The sequence below is a fragment of the Colletes gigas genome, unplaced genomic scaffold (genome assembly GCF_013123115.1).
Source record: "Colletes gigas isolate AHSC1104 unplaced genomic scaffold, ASM1312311v1 Colletes_gigas_Sc00033, whole genome shotgun sequence".
In the NCBI taxonomy this organism is placed as follows: Eukaryota; Metazoa; Arthropoda; class Insecta; order Hymenoptera; family Colletidae; genus Colletes; species Colletes gigas.
This window is the reverse complement of record NW_025106662.1, coordinates 7,752-30,000: the sequence shown is the minus strand read 5'-3', so window position 1 is coordinate 30,000 and position 22,249 is coordinate 7,752. Positions and strand designations below refer to the sequence as shown.

The 22,249-nt window shown below is 35.7% G+C and overlaps 3 protein-coding genes across 3 annotated transcripts; 2 read left to right on the top strand and 1 right to left on the bottom strand.

Annotated features, from left to right (window-relative positions):
• The first annotated feature begins 1,263 nt into the window (after positions 1-1,263).
• LOC122402141 (actin, muscle) lies at positions 1,264-5,519 on the top strand. Its single transcript, XM_043404708.1, has 3 exons — positions 1,264-1,385; positions 4,135-4,285; positions 4,368-5,519. The coding sequence occupies exons 2-3, from the start codon at positions 4,160-4,162 to the stop codon at positions 5,370-5,372; spliced, it is 1,131 nt and encodes a 376-aa protein (XP_043260643.1). The 5' UTR covers positions 1,264-1,385; positions 4,135-4,159; the 3' UTR covers positions 5,373-5,519.
• A 4,703-nt stretch (positions 5,520-10,222) lies between these two features.
• LOC122402068 lies at positions 10,223-15,237 on the top strand. The gene is made up of 9 exons (XM_043404583.1): positions 10,223-10,758; positions 11,634-12,360; positions 12,427-12,754; positions 12,831-13,165; positions 13,231-13,456; positions 13,530-13,868; positions 14,253-14,403; positions 14,466-14,629; positions 14,708-15,237. The coding sequence occupies exons 2-9, from the start codon at positions 11,681-11,683 to the stop codon at positions 14,990-14,992; spliced, it is 2,508 nt and encodes an 835-aa protein (XP_043260518.1). The 5' UTR covers positions 10,223-10,758; positions 11,634-11,680; the 3' UTR covers positions 14,993-15,237.
• A 146-nt stretch (positions 15,238-15,383) lies between these two features.
• On the bottom strand, positions 15,384-16,128 carry LOC122402069 (26S proteasome complex subunit SEM1). The gene is made up of 3 exons (XM_043404584.1): positions 15,968-16,128; positions 15,779-15,875; positions 15,384-15,575 (listed from the first exon to the last, which is right to left on the bottom strand). Exons 1-3 carry the CDS (start codon positions 16,077-16,079, stop codon positions 15,524-15,526), a joined length of 261 nt encoding a protein of 86 aa, XP_043260519.1. The 5' UTR covers positions 16,080-16,128; the 3' UTR covers positions 15,384-15,523.
• Between the last annotated feature and the right edge of the window lie 6,121 nt (positions 16,129-22,249).

The following is a 22,249-nucleotide window of genomic DNA, read 5'->3' as shown; positions in this document are numbered from 1 at the left end:
AAATTAAAAAAATCTTTCACGGGTCTAGACATGACGAAGCTTATCACCTTGGATCATTCTGCTCATTGTCGTTCCTCGTACACAAAACTCTTGCAAAACTCTTACTCGATCGGTCGAATCCACCACCGCGTACACGTAGAAGGGATTCCGTGTGAGAAAGTCCCCAGCGACAAAGACGTGCCGTTTCGGGGTTGAAACTCGGCAATGCGAATCTGCGAAACGGTCCGAGCGGATCTCACAGTCGCTCTTGTAAAATGGTGGAGGGGATCGGTGGTGACTCGAGCCACGTCGTCGCCCCGTGCACTCCCAATTATAGAAGACAGCCTAATCGCCCAATAATTCGATTCTATATACTTTTCATCGACCGACTGATCGAGCATTTCCAATGGCGTTACGCGCAACCGCAATTCGGATCGTTTAACATTGAAAATGGCGTCATGTTTCCGAACATAATTCGAAACATTATTGTTGGCACGGACTGCGTACGAAGTCCTACACGATTATGATAATGATTTACGCGTCGAGAACGAGCCCCTGTTTTATGACATAGAAATTATAATTGATTCAATGCAGCGCGTTTGATGTTTCCGTGCAGCGATTTGAAATAAATAATCACAGACACGCGGATCGTGTAGCTTTTAACAGACCAGAGTAGACATACTTGAATCTAATTTTTCTTGCCCCATTATGGAAGTTCGTAACAGCTTCTTTCTCGTAAATACCGAGATATCGAAACTCTGACCGATATGTACAAAGTACTAGAATTTTGTTAAATAACACGTTTCATAAATACTTTATGAATGTGAATAACGATCGTACAATTTCTCCAGAAATTGAATACAGTTGTATAAAGATCCCGTTTTGGTCGCACGTTTGCGTTCCAATAGTTCTTATTGCAAACGATAGAGTTTGAATTAATTGTACGTTGACTCGGTTACGAATCCAAATGAACGCACTTTCGAGGAAGATAATCATACTGCGTCGTAAACAGCAAAAGATTACGTTTATGATAGTTCGAATCGACGATAACGCTGGCACCCTTCGACCCTCCGTGATTAGCGCCCGACGAGCGACGGCCCTAACGCGTGACGAGTCCTTATTTGGATTGGGGGGCCGTCAGCCGCCGGCGCGTCGCGACGCACGGCGTCTCTCCCTCTCGACGTTGCTGTTAGGGCGGCTAAGGACTAGGCTGCGGCGGCGGGCTGAGACGAGTGTTAATGGCACGATAGATTTCCATCTAAGGGGCGGATCGCTATTTTCGGCTGCGAACCGATATGGATAAAGGGACCCCACAGAGCCGGCACTGTGCCACTCGCCGCTCTCGGTCTCTTGCACGACGTACACCCTAAGCGATCGTTGCCGATCTCTCGACTCATTAGTGAACGGTAAATCGAAACGTGTGTCTCGCAATTTTCATCCAAGAAGCTTATTAACAGTGTGATTGTCGGCAAGCTTTTTCTCTCGATCGCCACCGATCGAAAAAAACGACGCCCACGGATTGTCTTCGGTCCTCGAGAACCTGGATTTTCATCCGTACGATCGCTGGAACAGTGGATCTCGAGGATTTTCTCGTGTGCGATTCATTGGCTCGCATTTCAGTGATTTAACGACTAAAAAATCGATGTCAACCAGGCTGTACGAGGATCGAACGCAGTCGATCGTCGAGGACGTCGTTGCTTGATTTTGCATGTCCTTGGACGATTGTGAAGTGCCGTTCCGCGAATGTGACTCCAATGCTTGTGCTTCTATTATTACTGACGTTGCTGATCCTCAGTATGCATATTTTTTTTCCACGCGATTAACACAATTGGATTCCTCGGATGCAATGACGAAAAACGTATTTTCACGATCGTCGAGAATGTGATTACGATACATTTCGTAAACGTTCTTTTTCCAATTGATGGTTAATTAGTTTCGCCGAACAGTTTATTGTACTAAACGCTGTTAATTGTAGTACATAACTGTACTGCATGTATAATTGCTTGACTGCATCAGCTGCTTCGTTCACCATTAACCCTTTCATATCTGACGGTAACATATAAGTGCATGATGGTTTAAAATCGATAATTTTGTGACGTGCATATATGTATACTTATGAAACTATGCTCTAATTTTTTCTCATTTTTTTTTGAGTCGTACAATTCGTTCAAGTTTGAAAGAGTTAACAATGAAATTTTCGACCTGACGAAAACTTCGTTCATTACTAAGTATTTTCTTTTATAATCCATTCATAATTAAAGAACTAATTGACTTGTCTTTTATTTATTTTTTTCTTTAACTTCTTTTTCATTATTTTTAACAAGCTTCATATTTTAGAAAATAACTAATCGTTTTTATTACTGTACAACGTTAATGTCTTCTTACCTCTCAAGGTTTGCATTCTTTAATTGCGATCAATGTACGCTTCAACTGTCCATTTATCGATTAGAAACGCCAAAAATTAACATGATTGTGAATAAAAAAAATAATTCCACAATTTTAATTCCTACTTACGCCCTTTGCGGACGAATACTTTGGAACAGTAAAAATTACTTTATTCAATTTATAAACCATACTTTAATTTTACCCTTAAGTGGATTATTGGGGCCGCCGCGACCCTCCGCAAGTTTAAACTAATAATTGTTTAATATATGTCAATGTAATTATTTGAAAATATATGTAATTCTCCATTAGCTCATTATTTTTTAAATGCTTTAAAGAAAGATTGATTTCCATTTACCAATTTGATAAAAATCAACATTAAGTAAAATAATTCAGTTGTTGGACTTTACATTTCGCTTACTGAACGGCTAGTTGCGGCTGTTTGACTCTTTTTTTTCTAATTCATGTTTTACGTTGCATCGAAGCATTACGTTGCTTCTTTGACTCTTATTGTTAGTAACGAAGTCTGTTTTTCATCACAGAGTTCTAATGTAAGCAGATCTGAACTGAAATAATAACTCTAAACTCTAGACGTAAGTTTCTCGGTGCGAAAGTAGTGCCAGAAAAGGCAGTCAAGTTTTAGATTTCGTGCTGTGAATTTGTAAAACATTTTGACTTTGCTTTCCTGAAAGAGTTATATTTTGTGGTATTGAAATCATTTTCGAACAAGTTTTATACGTGTAACAAAAGAATGATGTACTTGTCAAAAAACCGCTCCCTCACGAAGTTTGACGGGTTTAAAATATGTTGTAAAAGATTATATTTTGTACAACTTTTTCCTATACATATAATAAATGATCGACTTTAGTTTCCAAGATATTTGCAAAAAACTGTCGGTATCATTACATTGAATTCGATCATCTATTATACGTATAGGAAAAAGTTGTCCAAAATATTTTTATAACATATTTCAAGCCCATCAAAATCTGTGAGGGTGTGGTCTTTCAACAGGTTGACCAGAAGAGTGATTAGTTATAAAAAATTTATTTAGTAATTTTATCTATCAACCTCAAATATATGAGAATATACATATACGTAGTAAAACAATAAAGCGTACCATAAGGTACTGTTGAAGAAAGTGCTATTCCTTGTCCATCAACAGAGCTATAAGAAAAGCGGATAAAACGTTCAAGTTGCCATTTGTGTTTAATGAACTGTTATTTATGACATAAAGTTTATTCAGATTTTTCCTAAAACGAGCACAGATTGATTGACATTTTAGAATACAAACGTTAGAGAATTCCAAGAAATTGAATATCAAAAAGTTACTCTTTCCAATGCATATATCTTCTTTTAATTTAACGAATTATTACGTATGTATTAATTATTTGCACCATTAGCATGTACAGCACACCCTGTATACACTCATTCACACGGTGAACGAATAATGGTGGCTAAGAACGAATCACTGAAATATTAAGTTTGAAATACTTTTTAAAATACTTGTTTAGATTCAATAAAAAAAAAATGTTATGATAAGGGCATATTTTTCATCTTCTCGTACAATGCAAGTTAAGACGATCAGTTCTCGTCACTTTGTAAAATTTTGCACGCCAAAAGGAAACAAATATATTATCGAGTTTATTTTAATATGCGTCCGTAAAGGATTAATACTGTACATCCTTGATAAGTTCGCACAGACGCAATCTGACCCGCATTTTACCCGAATAAAGAAACTTACACGTTCTTAAGTATATCGTTCAATGTTCACAGTAAGTAACGTTAGAAACGAATCAAGATGTGTGACGATGATGTTGCGGCACTAGTCGTGGACAATGGGTCCGGTATGTGCAAGGCGGGATTCGCTGGAGATGACGCTCCTCGTGCTGTCTTCCCCAGCATCGTCGGTCGCCCTCGTCATCAGGTTCGTCAGACACCAAAGTTTACTCCTGGTTTCAAAACCTCATAACGTAATATATCACGAACGTCTTTGCATATCTTTCCAGGGTGTGATGGTCGGTATGGGTCAAAAGGACAGCTACGTAGGGGACGAGGCCCAAAGTAAAAGAGGTATACTTACCTTAAAGTATCCTATAGAACACGGTATCATTACTAATTGGGACGATATGGAGAAGATATGGCATCATACCTTTTACAACGAATTGCGTGTCGCGCCTGAAGAACACCCGGTCCTCCTCACTGAGGCACCCCTGAATCCAAAAGCTAACCGTGAAAAGATGACCCAAATCATGTTCGAGACCTTCAACAGCCCGGCCATGTACGTCGCCATCCAGGCGGTATTGTCCCTGTACGCGTCCGGTCGTACCACCGGTATCGTCCTGGACTCTGGTGACGGTGTCTCTCACACCGTACCCATCTATGAAGGTTACGCCCTTCCCCATGCCATCCTCCGTCTGGACTTGGCCGGTCGCGATTTGACCGACTACCTCATGAAGATCCTCACCGAGCGAGGTTACAGCTTCACCACCACGGCTGAGCGTGAAATTGTCCGCGACATCAAGGAGAAACTCTGCTATGTCGCCCTGGACTTCGAACAGGAAATGGCCACCGCGGCCGCCAGCACCTCCCTCGAGAAGAGCTACGAGTTGCCCGATGGACAGGTCATCACCATCGGTAACGAGAGGTTCCGTTGCCCTGAGGCCCTGTTCCAACCGTCCTTCTTGGGTATGGAATCCTGCGGTATCCACGAGACCGTGTACAACTCCATCATGAAGTGCGACGTCGACATCCGTAAAGACCTGTACGCCAACACTGTACTCTCCGGTGGTACCACCATGTACCCCGGTATCGCCGATCGTATGCAGAAGGAAATCACTGCCCTCGCCCCGTCGACCATCAAGATCAAGATCATTGCTCCCCCCGAGAGGAAGTATTCCGTATGGATCGGTGGATCCATCCTGGCCTCTCTGTCCACCTTCCAACAGATGTGGATCTCCAAGCAGGAGTACGACGAATCCGGCCCAGGCATCGTCCACCGCAAGTGCTTCTAAGGTGTTGCACCGAGCTCGAGGATTTACGATTTTCACCTGCTTTCTTTTCTTTTTTTTTTCTATCGATGCTCGACATTTTAGAGCGACTTCCGCAGACATGGGCATACCCGGGGTTTAGAGGGAAGAAAGAGAGAAGAAGGTAGACAAGGGGGAACGAGGTTTTGGGAAACGAAAATTTACTGAAGTGCCTTTATTCTACACATTTATCAGACTGTAATTTACTTTGTAGTTTATACAACACGACTGTTTGTTATTAACGTTAATTAATTTATTGATAATCTCCTCGGTCATTTCAACGAGTCCTTCTCGGTCCTGTAAACATGTATACGCAGACTCACATGGCAAGTATGCACACACCCACACGGCCACACCCACACACCTACACACACATACGCGACATACAAATACATGCAAAGGCTTTTCTTGAAATCGTACGCGCACGTAATTTGGCATTTGCGATACGCACGAGGTGGTAATCGACGAGAATGAAGTAAACGATGAAAAACCATTAACCAGGCGCATCGACGTCGGCTCATATTGCTGCCTGGCGTATTTGTTCTTCTTATTATATCATATAATTAATGATAATAAAACTGTATTATATAATAAGTCGATGTCGGTTTGTGTGAACCTTATCAACCAAGATTATCAAGATTTTTGGCAAACGTACAGCGCGATGATATAACAGACGTGAACAAATTACGAATCCATACTCCGAAAAGTTCTGAAGAAATATTGTTTTGATATCTCGTGACATTTAACTTTGGATACAGTGTATTCTGGAGCACGGCCAACCTACGTGCAACTATACGCAACTATATTCTTATTTGCTTTGTATGGTGGGAAATATACCCGGCGGTAAACAAAAAATTAAGGCTTACGTGTTTTTCTAGATAAAAAACTGTCGATATAAATTTAATTACGTAATCGGAATACCAGCTGCACATTAAATTCGCCGAACGTAATGGTTTATTTGTATTAAAGACCGCTAGAAATAGCACACGGTCCGCGACTGTTTGTTCCTATAGTCTCGTGCAGATTCTTATTAGAAAATTAGATAAAGATCACAACAAAAACCTCTCGCGAATAGAAGCGTCTGCATACGTATAGTGCTCGATTCTTTAAGATTTAGTCATTCGCGGAAACTAAATTTTTCATTTTGAAACATAGCACCTTCTTCGACGGATTCCTCTGTTTCCCTCCAATCCTTTCATCTCCGTTTTCACCATCCATATACACTCGTCGTTGGATGTTAAGTAACCGTTTCCGACGAACGATGATGTTTCATCGCGATTCCCAGAAACGCAATACACGCGAGACGAATTTGTCTCGTCTTTGACGCGGTGTCTCTGGTTGGTCCAAAGTTTGAACTTAATACCGGTATCATTTTCAGCAAAGCCATACCAAAACCGAAATAAATGCCGGAATTATTTCGATATCATCATTTATTTATATTTCACATCCTCTTCATTATCAAGTCTGCTATCCCATTCTAGTATACGATAAACTAAAACGTTTTCATCATTGAAAGGTGATAGTAATTATTTTGGTTTTGGTAATATCATTACGATAAGAAAATGATACCGATTTTTAAGTAAATCGGTACTTCCATACAGTAAAATACCAGTATTTTGTGTTCCGGTGTAAGTTCCTGAGTTCAAAGACGGTCGATTTTAGCCCTTTCCTCGAACAAAGCGGTACGCGCGACCCGTAACCCAAGACGAGTAGCAAAACTGCGGTACAAATAAAGAAATAGCAAAAATAGAGTTGTCGGTAGCCGGCTACAGCGGATGCCGCGATCGTCGGGGAGAGCATGCCGGGGGTCCCCGGGAGAGTCTTCTAGCCTTACAAGGCCCCTGGGTGACTTACGTTTATTCTGACGCTTCGACGACTAAAATTAGAGCCCGCACTCTTCGAGGCTCGTATGCACGTGTTCGTACACCTGCATGGGGTGGACGTGCGCCAGTTTAGGCGGACTCTATCGCGCGCTATCTCTCATCGCAACTCAGACGCACGCTGAAAATGTTAAAGGCGAGAGAGGGACAGATTGATTTTGCTACTTGAATAGTACTGTAACCGTCAAGATATAGCTCGTAAATTTCTTCAGGCATCGAAATATCGATTTCAATATCAGGAGTACATCAGGAGGTGGTGACCCAGTTCTATTTATTTTGATTTTTCCATCCGGAAGTTTATATTTTTATTTTACGAGGATTTGGACTAATTTCTCATACTATTTTCAATGAAAGAAGAAAAAAAGAAATATTTGAAAATATTTATATGATCTGTGCAATATTAGAAATTGAAATATTAGGGTTTGTTGTATGAGCTCGCCATATACAGGGTGTCCCGCATTTTTTCGTACACACTTCAGCAGTGTGTTCTACAAGTGAAGTTAAGACTAAAATGTTATATAACAAAAAATCCATAAATGCTTAAGAAGTTATAAAAAAAATATGAACTGAAATTCGGTTGAGATTCAGTACATTAAAATAAAAAAAAGAAAATTTATATTAAAATAAAATTAATCTTTTTCGATATCGTGAGTTTCTTTGTACTTTACTGAACATAAACTTGAACAATAATTCAAAATTATATGACAACAAAAAGTTATCATTAAAGAAACAATACTTCAGCATCCAAGATAAATGATAGAAACTAAACTCTGATAAAGAAATGTTTATCCACATAATTCTACGTCAAAAATATGTTTTCGTGTCTCAACTAGCAGTTGCTCTCTGTAAACAAAATTTTAGTAAATTTGTTTGTTTAGTAAATAAAAAAACGTCACATTTCATATTTTTGTCATAGCTTGTTAACAAAGCACTTATGAATTTTTTGTTATACAGAGTGTTCGGCCACCACTGGGAAAAATTGTAATGGGAGCTTCTGGAGGTCAAAATAAGACGAAAATCAAGAATACTAATTTGTTGATGGAGGCTTAGTTAAAAAGTTATTAACGTTTAAAGTTCCACCCGTACTGAAATTTTTTCTAGAAAGTGGATAGGATTTCGGGGGTAGGTCTATTCACCAAAAATTATTGTAATTGACCCTCGCATCCTAAAATAATTTTTTTAGAACGATTTAAAATTTTTTAATTTTGTCGAAGAATTTAACACCTTCTCGAATTTTTATCTCGAAAGTGGGTAGGATTTCGAGGGTATGTCTAATGACCAAAAATTATTGTAATTGTCCTCCGCAACCGAAAATAATTTTTTCGGAATGATTTGAAATTTTTTAATAATTTTTTAATGGAGCCTCAATTAAGAAATTGTTGTTCTTGATTTTCGTCTTATTTTGGCCTCTAGAATCTCCCATTAGAATTTTTCCTAGGGGTGGCCGAACACCCTGTATAACGCTTTAGTTTTATTATTACTTACGGAAATATGCGGAACACCCTGTATTTATACGATGCAACACCCTATGCATCGTTACTCGACAAATAAATACCTGCCCACGTCTATCATTCGACCGGGCAAAACATGGAAAATTATTCGAACCAAAAACATAATTTTTTATAATAACGCATGACTTTTGACAAAACGTCGCATCGAAGATTAAAAACACTAAAAAGTTCGGTTCAATCTTGCAGGCTGAGGAGAGTTTTCTAAATATACGTATACTAATAACAAAGCTCAGCGGGGGATGGTTGTCTGTAACGGTATCAATTAAAAACGGTTCAACGTGAAGTTATAGTTGAATACTGTTAAGTTTTAACTGAACTTTATTAAACTTTTAATTATACAAAAAAACAAATTATATTTCTGATTGTACATATTATAATATAACAATAAATTAAACTTAAACATTTTCAACTTTTCTTTTCTGTAACTGCACGCATTCTTTTTTTTTTGTTAAGCCTCTTGTTAGCGTCTCTTCTTCTTCTTTCTTTTACCAGTGTTGCCGACCTACTTTTAATAACTATCAAATTCTAACAAATACATAACTTTAATAGTCGGACGCTTTGGAATTTCTACTTTGTGGTTATATAATTTTATCTATGACAAAGGATATAATAATTGATATAACAATTGCTAATTAAAGACACAAAAAATATCATAAGGAAAAATGAAACGGTATCAAATAATACACAAACTGAATGCAAATTTTATTCATTTTTATGCATCAATATATCTAAAAAAAAAACAACTGCATCCTTTCTTAAAATGAAACTCTACGAAAAAGTATTAATGTAGTTACATCATAAATCTAATAGTTTAAGAGTTATACTATTTTAAAAGATTACTAAACTATTTTAGTATTCACAAAAATTTAATTTACTATTATAAAAAAATAACTCCCTATAATTCATATTTTCCAGTATGTCTAAAAAAGAATTAAATCAACTGCAGATAGTTTGGATCTCTTCCAAGGTAAGCTAAACAAGCGTATTGCAATTCAATCATACTTGAAAGATAAGTATAATGTGTAAGATAAGATTATACATAGACAATGTAGATTAAAACTAATTATATCCATATTTATATAAAAAAAACGGCAGATAATATCGTATAAAAGATTTGATCTATATAGTAGAATATAATTATGAATTATTAAATTTATATTAACGGGTATAGTTAAAAATCCAAGTCAGAATTGGCATACTTGTAAATAGTTTGCTACATTTTCTACTTGGTCTTTTTGAAATAACGTGAGTTTAAAATGGTAAAATAGATTTAAAAAGAATAGCACCAAATGTTGAAACTTAAAATTGAAATGTTTGTAAAGTTTCAAACGCACAAGAAAATTGTTATCTCGTTGTGCGCGATATCAATGTTTCTCCGAGCTTTGTTTTAAAGGGTATATATGACCTAGTATCTATACCACCTATATTCAATCGTTTTACACGTTTCTCCATGTATACGCATGTGTTATAACAGAACATATGTCAGCGTGATTCTTTTTCAACCGAGTGAAAGATAATTTCACTTACTCGCGTAACCTCCTCTTCGCGATATAATATTTATTTACGCATGTCTGTCGTTGCACTGAATATTGAATTATTCCAGCGTAATTGGACAAAGTACCTCGTACGAAAAGTAACATTCGTGTCTTGAAAGTGGTACGACGATCATTGCAAAAATATGTTCGTGTCGTTGAAACGGAAACGATATTAATAATTGTGACAAAAATAAGGATCGTTGTTCTTATTAAGATGTAGGTAATCTGTGTTTCCGCGTAACAAAAAAAAAAATAAAAATAAAATGTTTGTAAAAATGTCAATAAACGTTACAAAAATAAAGTAATGAAACGCGAATGTTAACCGTGTGCAAAACGAGTCAGGTTTATAAGAATTTTACAATTGGATTCAAGCGAGGATTGAAAATGTCGAGGTTAAATTCAGAATCAAGATGTCAACAATAGAGAAGCTTTTGAAGAACATAAGGTGCGTTTTATCGTTTGATTAAAATAATAGGAATGAAAAACGAATGTTATCTCTTGATAAACAATTGATGCTTTTAGTGCATTTAATTATTTCATAATGTGTCATCCTAGATTAATACAGTACCTTTTACATATTGTCAACCTTAATTCGTATATAATATTTCCCCATCTTAGATTGAATGTTTTAAATAACGGATTATCATAAATATCTTTTATAAAATTAATCGTAATCTATTAAAACACATTTTTACATTCACTGATACAGTGTATCTTCATGAGGCCCAAGACAAAATGAAATTTTGGGCCCTTATCTATAGAAAAATCCAAAGAAAAACATTTTTCAATTCAATCTTATTTTATCAACACCATAAAACAAAGTATATGATGTAAACAATCCAGGATAATAACTTAGAAATAATACAAGTCCCTACACCTAATTTAACAAATATTTTCACTACCTTATTTGGCGTTACATGCTTTTTGAATTAAGAAATTTGATATAAGTTTATTATAATTAATTTTGTTTGTTTTTAATACATAGTAGCAATATAAAAAACTGATAAGAAATTATTGACATAGAGCCAGGTACTTTTGGAGCCTCCAACGAGGGAATCATCTTGTATCTTATAAAGTTTAACATTGTCTTCAAATTTAATGATTATTTTAACCACTTGCAACCCAAGACATTTTCAATATTTTATTCCAACAAATCCATGCACGTTTCAACTATTTTTATTTATATCCTACGGCTTATGTATCTTTCCATATAATATTAATAACAACTTAATTCATAGTAATGTATTTAATACAAGTTAGCAATAGCGTATAAAAATATAGTGAATTTATAGAGAAACAATATAAATATTTCTATTACAGATTTATGTTATATTGGCACAAAACGTAATGTTAAATCTATTATTATTATGTTTACAATGGGGAAAGTTATACCAATGAGCTGGTTGAACCAGATACTGTTGATTTCAAGTATATTAAGTGCTTCATTGTCTTTAATTATACAAGAATGGGCAGGTCTCACACCATTATCAATTTATGTTTCTATTTTATGGGCTATTTTCATTGTGATAATGTCAGTGTGGCTCAGTTGTTTCTTACTTCAACTCGCATTGAAAGCAAATGTCCCGCTTAATATAAAATATCTTAATAACTGGTTATATACAAAATTAGCGACTAGTTTAAAATTACATGATTTGCCAGAAAAAGATGCTTTCGTTAACAAAAGTGAGGATAAAGTAAAAATGAACGAACATATAAATTCCATAAAAAGGCCAACCGAACAGAAAACAGATAATGTTTTGACGATCGAAAGATCATCTAGGAAAACGAGTACATTTAATGCAAAAACTATTTCCTCAAAAAGAAAAAGAATGCTAAGAGTAAATGACATGTTGAAAGAAATAAACTTAAAATGTATTGATGTATGGTACAAATTCATTAGTAATGATAAATCATTCCCTGACGAAGCACAAGAAATGCTAAGAACATTATTGACCAAATTATTTTATAAAATCAATTTAATAGATAAAGTGAAGCTTACTCATAAGCTAGCTAATGTGTTCTTATTACATTTGAAAGAATATCACAGGTACAGAGTGTTGTATATATTTTCAAAAAGCATTTTATTATGAAAAGTAATTATATTTTATTATAGAGCATCGCGACGGGTGGAGAAAGGAACAGCATCAAGTATAGAGGAAACATTCAAGTATTTACATCCTGGTTCTCGTAATGCAGAAACTTTGGAGTATATGCTCCAGCAAAAAATCAATATTTTAGCACAAGAATTTTTACAATGGGAATTAACAAGTTCATTGCCATGTAAATTATTACTATCTATTTTAGCAAAAAGATTATTATTAGTTATAGAAACAGTAAGTTCTCCAAACTGGTTGTTTCGAAGTATGTCAGACTTATTACGACCCTTGTCAAAAGAAGTTGCCCAAGTTCAAATTAAAAAGGAAGACGTAATATGCACAAAAGTACAATATATTGTTACAAAATTTAATTAATTATCAATCACACGGTTATTATGAATTAATAAAATGATTCTTTTAGAAATTTATATCCAATGCTTTAAGTGATGGTATAACGTCTTCAACGGCAGCTATAATTCCACGGATGTTACCAAAACCAAAATCTGATCTATCAGTGAAAACTACCATTGAAAATAAAAATTCTTCACTAAACATAAATGACAAAAGACCTATTTTACATTTAGACAATTTAGCTACGGAACATAGAGGTCTTTGGGGTCAAAGTATGTCGGAGGTAGATTCTGAAGTAGACGATGATAAAATATCTCCAGTATATGAAGAGCCTACTGATTTTGCTACAACAATTGCTAGGTTAAGAACTGTATTACAGCAAAAGTCAACTGTGAATACACCTCTGTGAGTAATAAAGCGTTTATTTTTTAACAATGGAACAAACATTGTCTGATAGTGGACGTTTTCAGACATGTAGAAGAAAAATCTTACATAGTATACGAAGGTAGTCAATTTACAAATTTATTGATTCCATGGACAGAGTTTCATACAGCCCCTGATGGTTCACAGCAACTACTTTATTGTATTCAGTTTGATGATGTGGAACAACGTGGAGCTGATTTATTTGAAACAACAACTGCTACTGTCAGGAGACAATACCGTGACTTTGCTCGGTTACATGCTAGCTTGCAAGAGGTACGATAAAAAATAAACTTTGGTTCATTGGTTTTTCTAATATATTATCTTATTTATTAGACATAATTTATAGATTCCAGAATTAACACATATTATGACAGATTTAATATTACCAGAAGGTGGGCGTAGTGAGTTAGAGAATTATTTAAAAACTCTAACTACGCGTTTGGGTAATGAAAGTCCAACACAATTACGACATTTTCTACGACCGAGCGCTAGTGCTAGTAAAAAGGCAGATGTAGTTGTACCTCGATTCGACAGACTTTTGGCCAAAACCGTAAGTGGTGTTTTCAACACTTTGAAAACAGTTGTTCCGGGTTTCGAAATCGACCAAGAAGAAGAAAATGTTCCATTACCTACGTTAATGCCTTTAGCTGATATACCATGGAGGTTCGTCGAGGATATTAAATCGGTAAATAGATATAAATTGCGATAAAAATATTTATAATATATTTGATACTAATTTTGCTCGTGTGGATGTTGATTTAAAACATTTGTTAAAATTAAGCATACCCTACATTAGAGAATAATAAATACATTTTTATATATATAGTGGTAATTGAAGCAAGCCACTAAGCATTATTATTATTTTCATTTTTCCATTTATTTTTATTTCTTTTTATCCATTATAAAATAGCATATTCTTTACATGGGAAAATAAAGATTTTGAAAATATATTTTTTGCTTTGATATGAACTTATAGATTTATATATATATATATTAAATTCATAGAGTTCTTACATCATAAAAAAAACCATAAATCATAAAATAAAATATGTTATTATACTATTTGTAGAAAAGTTTAGCAATTGAACTCCAACAACTTGTGGATGAAAGAATTGAGTATTGTTCTGTAGATACAGCTTATGAAGCCGTTGATTCAATTGATGGCAATAACGATACTGCATTGTTTCATTGGTGGGAAATTGTAAAGGCTCCTTATGAAGGTAAGTTAAAATGTCTTAAAACTCATAAGTGTTTAAAATTATTTCGTTTTTTTCTTTAACAGAGGAAATAGATGAATTGGACTCGCACGTAACGTTAACATGCGCTGCTATAGATATTATTTGTGAATTGTTAGCAGGAATTGAGAGTAACAATACCTTACAACAAGAAGCAGTTGTTAGGTGGATAAAGTTACTCTTTGGAAATATTACTGAACCTCTATTACAAGTAATAATTCATATTTCTTCGTTATAATAATAATAATTTATATTTTTATGACAAATTTTTCATTGAATACAATTTTAGACTGCTGTTCTTCAAATTTTTGATTGCTTGGGTAATGCATCGCTTCTTCATAATGTACAAAATAAAATTTCTGACGAACCTCTAATAAATATAAAGGAAAGACTGTTGCAACAATTATTAGCTAAAATTCCGAGCGATGTAAAATTAATATTTGGTGAGGATGATACGTTAAACATTCTAAAATACTTACTTGGTTCTTATGAATTAAAAAAAATTAACATAGATTTAAACCTACAGATACTAGATGTTTTAGCATCGCAACTATTAATTTCATGTAGATCATAGAGTAATATAAAGTATGTAGAGCATAGCTCTATAATACTTTATTTTGTTTTTAAATTCATTAAAGAAAGAATAGTGCAATACATACCTATGAAACTAAATTATTTAAATGATTTACTAGTATCGAAAGTCATGAATTACTTAAATACATTTTAGTCAGAAAGGAATTGATGTGCCATACGTAGTAAATTTGTTGACAATTGATAATTAAGAACTATGAAGTTTTCAAAACCAAACTTTGTACCTGATTACATATTTAAAGTAAAAATGCCAAGTATTTTTTCCATTAAAATAACACAACTCCTCTGAGTTACATGATATGCGTTGTGCATACTAGTTACTATATGCATTTAAACTGTACATTCGTATTTAATGTTTAAGTTTTGTACAAATATTTATGAAAAACTATTATATTTCACAATTAATAAAAGTCTATCGATACATATGAAATTTAAATGTATACAAAGTTGTAATAATCTAATGCATATTTATTCTTATGATTAAACACATCTGATTCATAATTTAATAAGTTTGTTAATTTTCCTTCCCCTGTTCATTCTGAGCCTTTTGTTTCTCTAATTGTGCCCTGAAATAAAAAAATACCATTTTATTTCAATCACTACTTTTACAGTATAAACAATTACCATATAATAATTAATAAAAACATAGGAAAAATGATTAAAGTTAAAGAATAATTTCAACGATTTTAAAAGGTGTCTTGAAATGTTTGGTAAAAATAGTACTAATGCATTAGTTTTCTTCTAATATATTTTATACTACAAAAATTACCTTAATTGTTGATTAAAATCATCTTCTACATCGTCGTCGTCCCAATTATCTTCCCAAACGCTAATATCTTCATTGTCTTCGTCTACCGCAGTCCAATCTACCAAGTCATTCAGCGAAATTAAGGTTAGATCGTGGTATTTTGATATTTCTTATTCTAGAATATATATTTGTAACCATGAAATTATGTACCTTCCGCAGGAAACTCTTCAAACTCATCGTCTTCCTCTAATAATCCCAGATCTACTTTCGTTTTATCGTTTTTAGTGTCCGTCATTTTCAGATCTGACACTGGATCACGCATCAATAATGAATTCTTGTTTTGGAATGCTCTAGAGCTAGAATTGACTATATAAACTCAGTGTGGTCAGATCGGGCTTAATTGAGTGCATCGAAATCGACAATAGTGACGACGAACTTCCTTAGCGTCTAACGGAGTGGTGGGGATAGCATGCATATACTACTGCACGAGCTACGTGTACGTAAACTCGGCACTTCGCACAATTTCGGGAAAATGGTAAAGAACGCTAATGTGAGCCTTTCCTTCTTGCTCTTGTAAAAGAGAAACAGCTGAAATACGACCTCGCGATAATTGGCATACGATTTCAAGTCTCGACTGTCCCAGCATTTTTACTTTTCGACTTATGTAAGGTATAGGGAAAGTAGCATAATGAAAAAAAATTTCGAAAATTTTTTTAGCGGAAATACACGTTTTAAGACCCCTTGATCATATTGTGACTATTAAAAAAATAGAAATTTTTTTTCTGTGCCTATTTACGCACATACATACGTATGCTATTAACATGATTGTGTCTAAACGGCTGAATGAATTTCAATGAAACTTTACATTTAAGTTTTATGTTCTCGTTTCAAGGTCTGATTAGATTTTGAGCGTGATCAGCCCCGGATAATGATGATTATACGTCTTATAGTTTTATAATTATTTCGATACATATACATTATTTGTAAAAATTTGTTAAAACGTTTTATATAAATCTTAAGAAGTTGTAACGCGTATATCCCCACCCCGGGCCGCGGACCAGGCTCCATTGCGGCTACAATTCAGGGAGCAACAACAATTCAGGAAGAAGTAACAATTTAGGTGGGAGCAACATCCAGACACCGCCATCAATCCAGGAAGGAGCAACAATCGAAGAAGGGTCCAACGGAACGCACCGGTATGTGAAAGTGAAAAGTGCGAGTGACTGTGCTGTAAAGTGTTTTCGGGGTGAGAAGCAGGTACAGTGACCGGGCTGGCCCATCAGCTGATTTTCGTTCGGGTCTTCGACCTTGCCGTGATCAACAGCGGTGCATTGGCCGGGCCCTATTGTCAGCGCAGTAGGTCAACTTGCAGATGAATGGGTAAGTCGAATTTCAATTATTTTTCTATTAACCCTTTGCATTCGAGGAATGTTTCGGTACGCAGAAATCCAGTCTGCTTTTCCAGTACAGTTTTTAATAACAAACGGTTACAAATGGTTCTTACCGTATTTATTTTAATTTTCTGATGATAATTTTTATTTTATTTTTAAAGCACTCTGCTGGCGAGAAGCGTCACTCGAGTGCGAAGAGTTAATTTCCTAAAAATTCTGAGATTTTATTCCTTCTTCCTTGGAAACAGCGAATACAAATAATTAATAAATTCGATTTAGTAATTTACGTACTAATTACGTAGTAATTAACGAATTAGGTAACAATTGCAGTGGCAGTATTTTTAATTATTTGTATTCGTTTCTCGATGTATCTTCAACGCGCATCTTGCTACCTACCTGGCGCGGTGGCTCTCCGAGTTCGGATGGCCCTGAGCGCGCGGAAGGCGAGCGCCGTGATTGGTCAGTGTTTTTCGTTAATAATTCAAAAACGAAGCCCCATCCGACATTTTTGCAAAGGAAGTTGTTGTTCAGAATCGTCTCACCTACAACCCATTTCCGGTTCTTACACTACTTATGGGACACCCTGTATTCACTTTTACGAATCGACAGTCCGCTCCTATTATAATCCTACCTGAGCTCCGCCACCAGCGCAGGCCCTGTGGAAGCGTTGGTAGCAGTGATGCCAGAAAAGCACCGTCGGGTGCACACTCACACATGCTAGATACGCGTACGTGAGCTCGTGGAGTTTCGGAAAGACGACAAAGGCAAACTGACGCATGCCCTCTTTCTCGATTCTCCGAAGCTGCCCGAAGTAATTTCGTACCGCTTCGTGGGAGTCGAGAGAGAAAAGCTCACATTTGCCTTCTCGCTCTAACAACTGAAATCCGACCTCCCGTCAACGGCATACGATTTGGATTCTCGAGCCGAGATTCTCGACTGCCCAGGCATTTTTACTTTCCGACCTATGTAGGCGCACATAAGCAAAGTACCCATAATGAAAAAAAGATTTTGTAAAATTTATTTTACGGAAATACACGTTTTAAGACCTCCTGATCATATTTTAATTATTGAAAAAAAAGAAATTTTTTTTTATTCCCATGTATGAGCACACATATATATATTATTAATACGATTGAATATAAATAGCTGAATGAATTTAAATGAAACTTTACATTTAAGTTTTATGTTCTCATTTCAAAGGCGTGTGGACGGATTCAAATACGTGAACACTAAACGTAACGATGTAATTATATTATTTAATATTTACTAACTATTTAACATAAAGAACATAAAAGAAAGACATAAAACGTAAACGTAAAAGATCATAAACGTAAAACTGTGATTGCTCTCGACTAACGTTCGATACAGAGTGACGTTCCTGCAGTCAAAGTCGACCCTTCCTTATTCCTATCTTATAATAATGATCTAAACAAAACGCACGTTCGAGACGCAGTCTCTAAAACGTATTTCAGCTTAAACCTAAACACCTCACTCGATACCTACTCTAGCTTAGACTAAACACTCCTATCGACGCAAACGATAACGGTTCTCCTAGCCACACACATACACTCCTTACAGATTATACCTCTTGTTTCATAGTTGTTCCGATATATAGGCATAATGTATAAAAAATCTTTTAAATGTTTCATATAAATCTTAGGACGAATTAAATTTTATATAAAAAAAATTATATAAACTTTTTCTCTATCTTCTCTAGAAAAGAAAACATTAAATGAAATCTTATACATTACATGCTTACTTAAATCGCATTGAAAACGAATACCACAAATGTTTTAGAATAATGTGCAAAATGTGATTACGATTTTCGCTAAGACAAATTGAAAACTCGTTTCTAACAAGGAAAAGTTGGAATGGTACCAGATTTTGGGTTAGGTTTTACTTTGAGATATTATTAAAGTTATTACAGGTACTTATTTTCAGAAATAGAACTATGTTCACCACTAATCAGCGTGGCGTGAGTGATGAGGTCTTTGCCTGCAAGTTCCGAACTTCTTCTGCTCTGCTGGTTCGAACCCTGCTTGAACTTTTTTTTTTTATTTTTTCAATCATACTTTAATCGTACACTAAATATGACATTATATTTTTGTCTGACCTTCGAATATTTTTTTTTAAAGTTAAATTTAACCGATTACATTTAACATATGTTATTTTCAATGTACGAAGTACATGAATCTGGATGGTACTTTTCACAAAAACAGTCAAAACATAAAAATTTCAAGCACCACGTACATTTACTGAAAGTTTTGTTTTCACAGAAATTACAAAATTTTGTATTTAACTCTGATGGAAAGGCCGCTTCATTTACATTGATAAAATGTGAACGATTTTCGGATAGTCGTACCTTGTAGCTCGTACTTTTTACCTTATACTTCAGGTAAAAAGGGATATAGCTGGGAAAAACAGTTTTATGACATTACCTACTAACTTATGTTACTGTTCTACAATGAAACGCTATGTTTTGTACCTTTAAACATATTCGACTATGTCCTTTTAAAATTTAAGATACAACCCATACTTTGTATTAAACTGGCAAACGGGATCACTTTTCCTTTGTTTCTAGTTAGTTCTATTTAGTTCGTCATAACCAATTGATACGGTTATTTCAAAACAATCGAGGAAAATCATTATTAATTAATTTCTGCAATTATTAATTCTACTGTTTTGTTTATGTTATAAAAGTAAGAACTCTTCTTATTGAAAAATACCACAGCGTGCACAATACTGGTAAAGAGTGGAATCTCATTTTAATTTATTAATTTTCAATCTTAAAGTATTTTGATTTTCAAAAATCGTATTAATAATATACATATGTGTGCTCATACATGGGAATAAAAAACAATTTCTTTTTTTTCAATAATTAAAATATGATCAGGAGGTCTTAAAACGTGTATTTCCGTAAAATAAATTTTACAAAATTTTTTTTTTCATTATGGGTACTTTGCTTATGTGCGCCTACATAGGTCGGAAAGTAAAAATGCCTGGGCACTGTAGCGGTGTGCAGCCCGTCTCATGTGTCGGGCGCCCGAGTCGTTAGATCGAGCTAAAGAAAGTCGAGCGGGCTCGAGCGGGCTCCCGAGACATTCGAACTCTCGGGCGGCTCGACCGATCGACTCGACGCTACGGTTCGATTGTTTGTTGGGCATTTGATAGTAATAAAAGCATATGAAACTGTTTTTTAACATAAATGTATTAATACTTTATTTTAAGTTTTCATGTAAGAAGCATAGTCCTTGTACATTTACTGGCAGCAATCGTGCTCGTGTTTGCATTACTATGTTTCCGGCAGTAGAAAATAAGCGTTCACTTTTTACTTGTGTTGCTGGTACAGCAAGACAATCTTTAGCTGCTCGAGACAGTATTGGAAATCGTGTCTGATTTGATTTCCACCAGTCTATAATATTTGTTTTCCGCGGTACTAAATTTTCAGCGAAGTATGTTTGTATTTCTCTATTTTTACGCGTTGTAAACGTTTCTGGACCTTCTTCTGTGTTGCCCAGCGTCTTATCAAAAAAATGAGATAATCTTGATTTTGTGTCACCTAATCAACAAATTATAACATAATGATAAATTTTGGAATTGATGAAATTAAAGAATAAAAAGTGTACACAAATAGCAATACCAGCAACACAAGTAAAAAGTTGTCGGGGTACGTTTTAACAAAATACTAAAATATTTTATTGATACAATCGACTGCCGAAGCGAGGAGAAAACAGGAAGAAGAAGAACGAGCCCGCTCGCTCGCGGATTATTTATACACCTCGCGCACACGCTCTCTCTTTCTTTCCTTCTCTCACGCGCGCGCACGCATTTCTTTTCTAATTGCGCGAATATTCAAATCGTTGCTACAATTCGGCCATCCTGCTCGTTCGACGTCCTCGTCGACAGTCTTCTCCTCTCGCTTCGTTACATCAGACGCATACATGATCAACACTTTTTTCGAGTAAGGTATTACATTTCATCTACATGTTCTACGACTATCTGTTTTTCGGGTGCTCTTCTCGAACGTGTCTGCGCGCGATTCGCGTATTCTCCCGCTCGCGCTATGAATTTTAGTCGGTCTACCGCCACCACTCCCTGATAATTTCTGGCGCTCTGTTTTTCGCCCTCAATGTCTCGCACAACATAGCGGTCGTTTCCGAGTACCCTTTCGATTTCGTACGGTCCTCGATATTTGGGTGACAATTTGCGACTTTCACCTGATGCTGGCGTTTCGCTTCTTATAAGGACTAGATCGTTTACTTGGTATTCCCTCGCTTTGGCCCGTTTTTTGTTAAATTGTCTGCTAAGCGCGTTTTCGTTTTTCTTTAATAATTCGCTAACATCTTCGCTCGTCTCTGTTACTCCAAATTGCGCGTTAATCTCCCGAATCTCTTGGGTGAGCTCGCTTTCGTGCCATCCCGGGGCTTTATTGGTAAAAACAATTTCATACGGTGTTTTTCGCGTAACTTTATGCCTACTGCTATTGATGCCCCATTGCACATCGTACAATTTTTTATCCCAGTCTTCGCCATTGATTTCGTGCGTCATCGCAGTTAGGCTATTTAGTATAACGCTGTTCGTCCGCTCGACTTGCCCGTTCGCACGCGGTGTGCCTGTAGCTACCTTTATGTGTTGGATCCCGTGATCCTGGCAAAATTTTTCAAACTCCCTCGCGGTAAACGCTGTCCCTCGATCACTGACGATACGTTTGGGCCTACCGTAGTGTGACATAAAATCTCGGATGAACGCCAAGGTAGATCTCGTCCCTACATCTTTTGTTGCCCTTAACACTACATACTTGCTGTATCCGCATATAATCACAGCTACATATTTATTGTCACATTCCGTCGTCGGTAACGGCCCTAAATGGTCGATATGGATAGTTTGAAACGGAGCACTACCTTTGTCTAACGGGTGCAAAAATCCGGGCTTTTTCCCTGTGGGGACCTTAGAATATAAACATGTTACGCATCGATTCACGTATTTGGTAACAAAATCACGCATCTTCGGGAAATAATATTCTTCCTTGGCCTTTTCTAAAGTCTTATCGATGCCTAAATGTGCCACTGAATGGTGCGCTTCGGATATTATTTCATAACGT

Excerpts from the sequence above, each read along its gene's own strand:
- LOC122402069 (XM_043404584.1), bottom strand. The coding sequence starts at position 16,079 with ATGCGTGATCCAGTGTCAGATCTGAAAATGACGGACACTAAAAACGAT. Across the intron at positions 15,876-15,967 it reads TGAAGAGTTTCCTGCGGAAG|ATTGGACTGCGGTAGACGAA; the intron begins GTACATAATTTC and ends ATGACTTGGTAG. Across the intron at positions 15,576-15,778 it reads GATTTTAATCAACAATTAAG|GGCACAATTAGAGAAACAAA; the intron begins GTAATTTTTGTA and ends TTTTTATTTCAG.
- LOC122402068 (XM_043404583.1), top strand. The coding sequence starts at position 11,681 with ATGTTTACAATGGGGAAAGTTATACCAATGAGCTGGTTGAACCAGATA. Across the intron at positions 12,361-12,426 it reads CATTTGAAAGAATATCACAG|AGCATCGCGACGGGTGGAGA; the intron begins GTACAGAGTGTT and ends ATTTTATTATAG. Across the intron at positions 13,457-13,529 it reads TACATGCTAGCTTGCAAGAG|ATTCCAGAATTAACACATAT; the intron begins GTACGATAAAAA and ends CATAATTTATAG.
- LOC122402141 (XM_043404708.1), top strand. The coding sequence starts at position 4,160 with ATGTGTGACGATGATGTTGCGGCACTAGTCGTGGACAATGGGTCCGGT. Across the intron at positions 4,286-4,367 it reads TCGGTCGCCCTCGTCATCAG|GGTGTGATGGTCGGTATGGG; the intron begins GTTCGTCAGACA and ends ATATCTTTCCAG.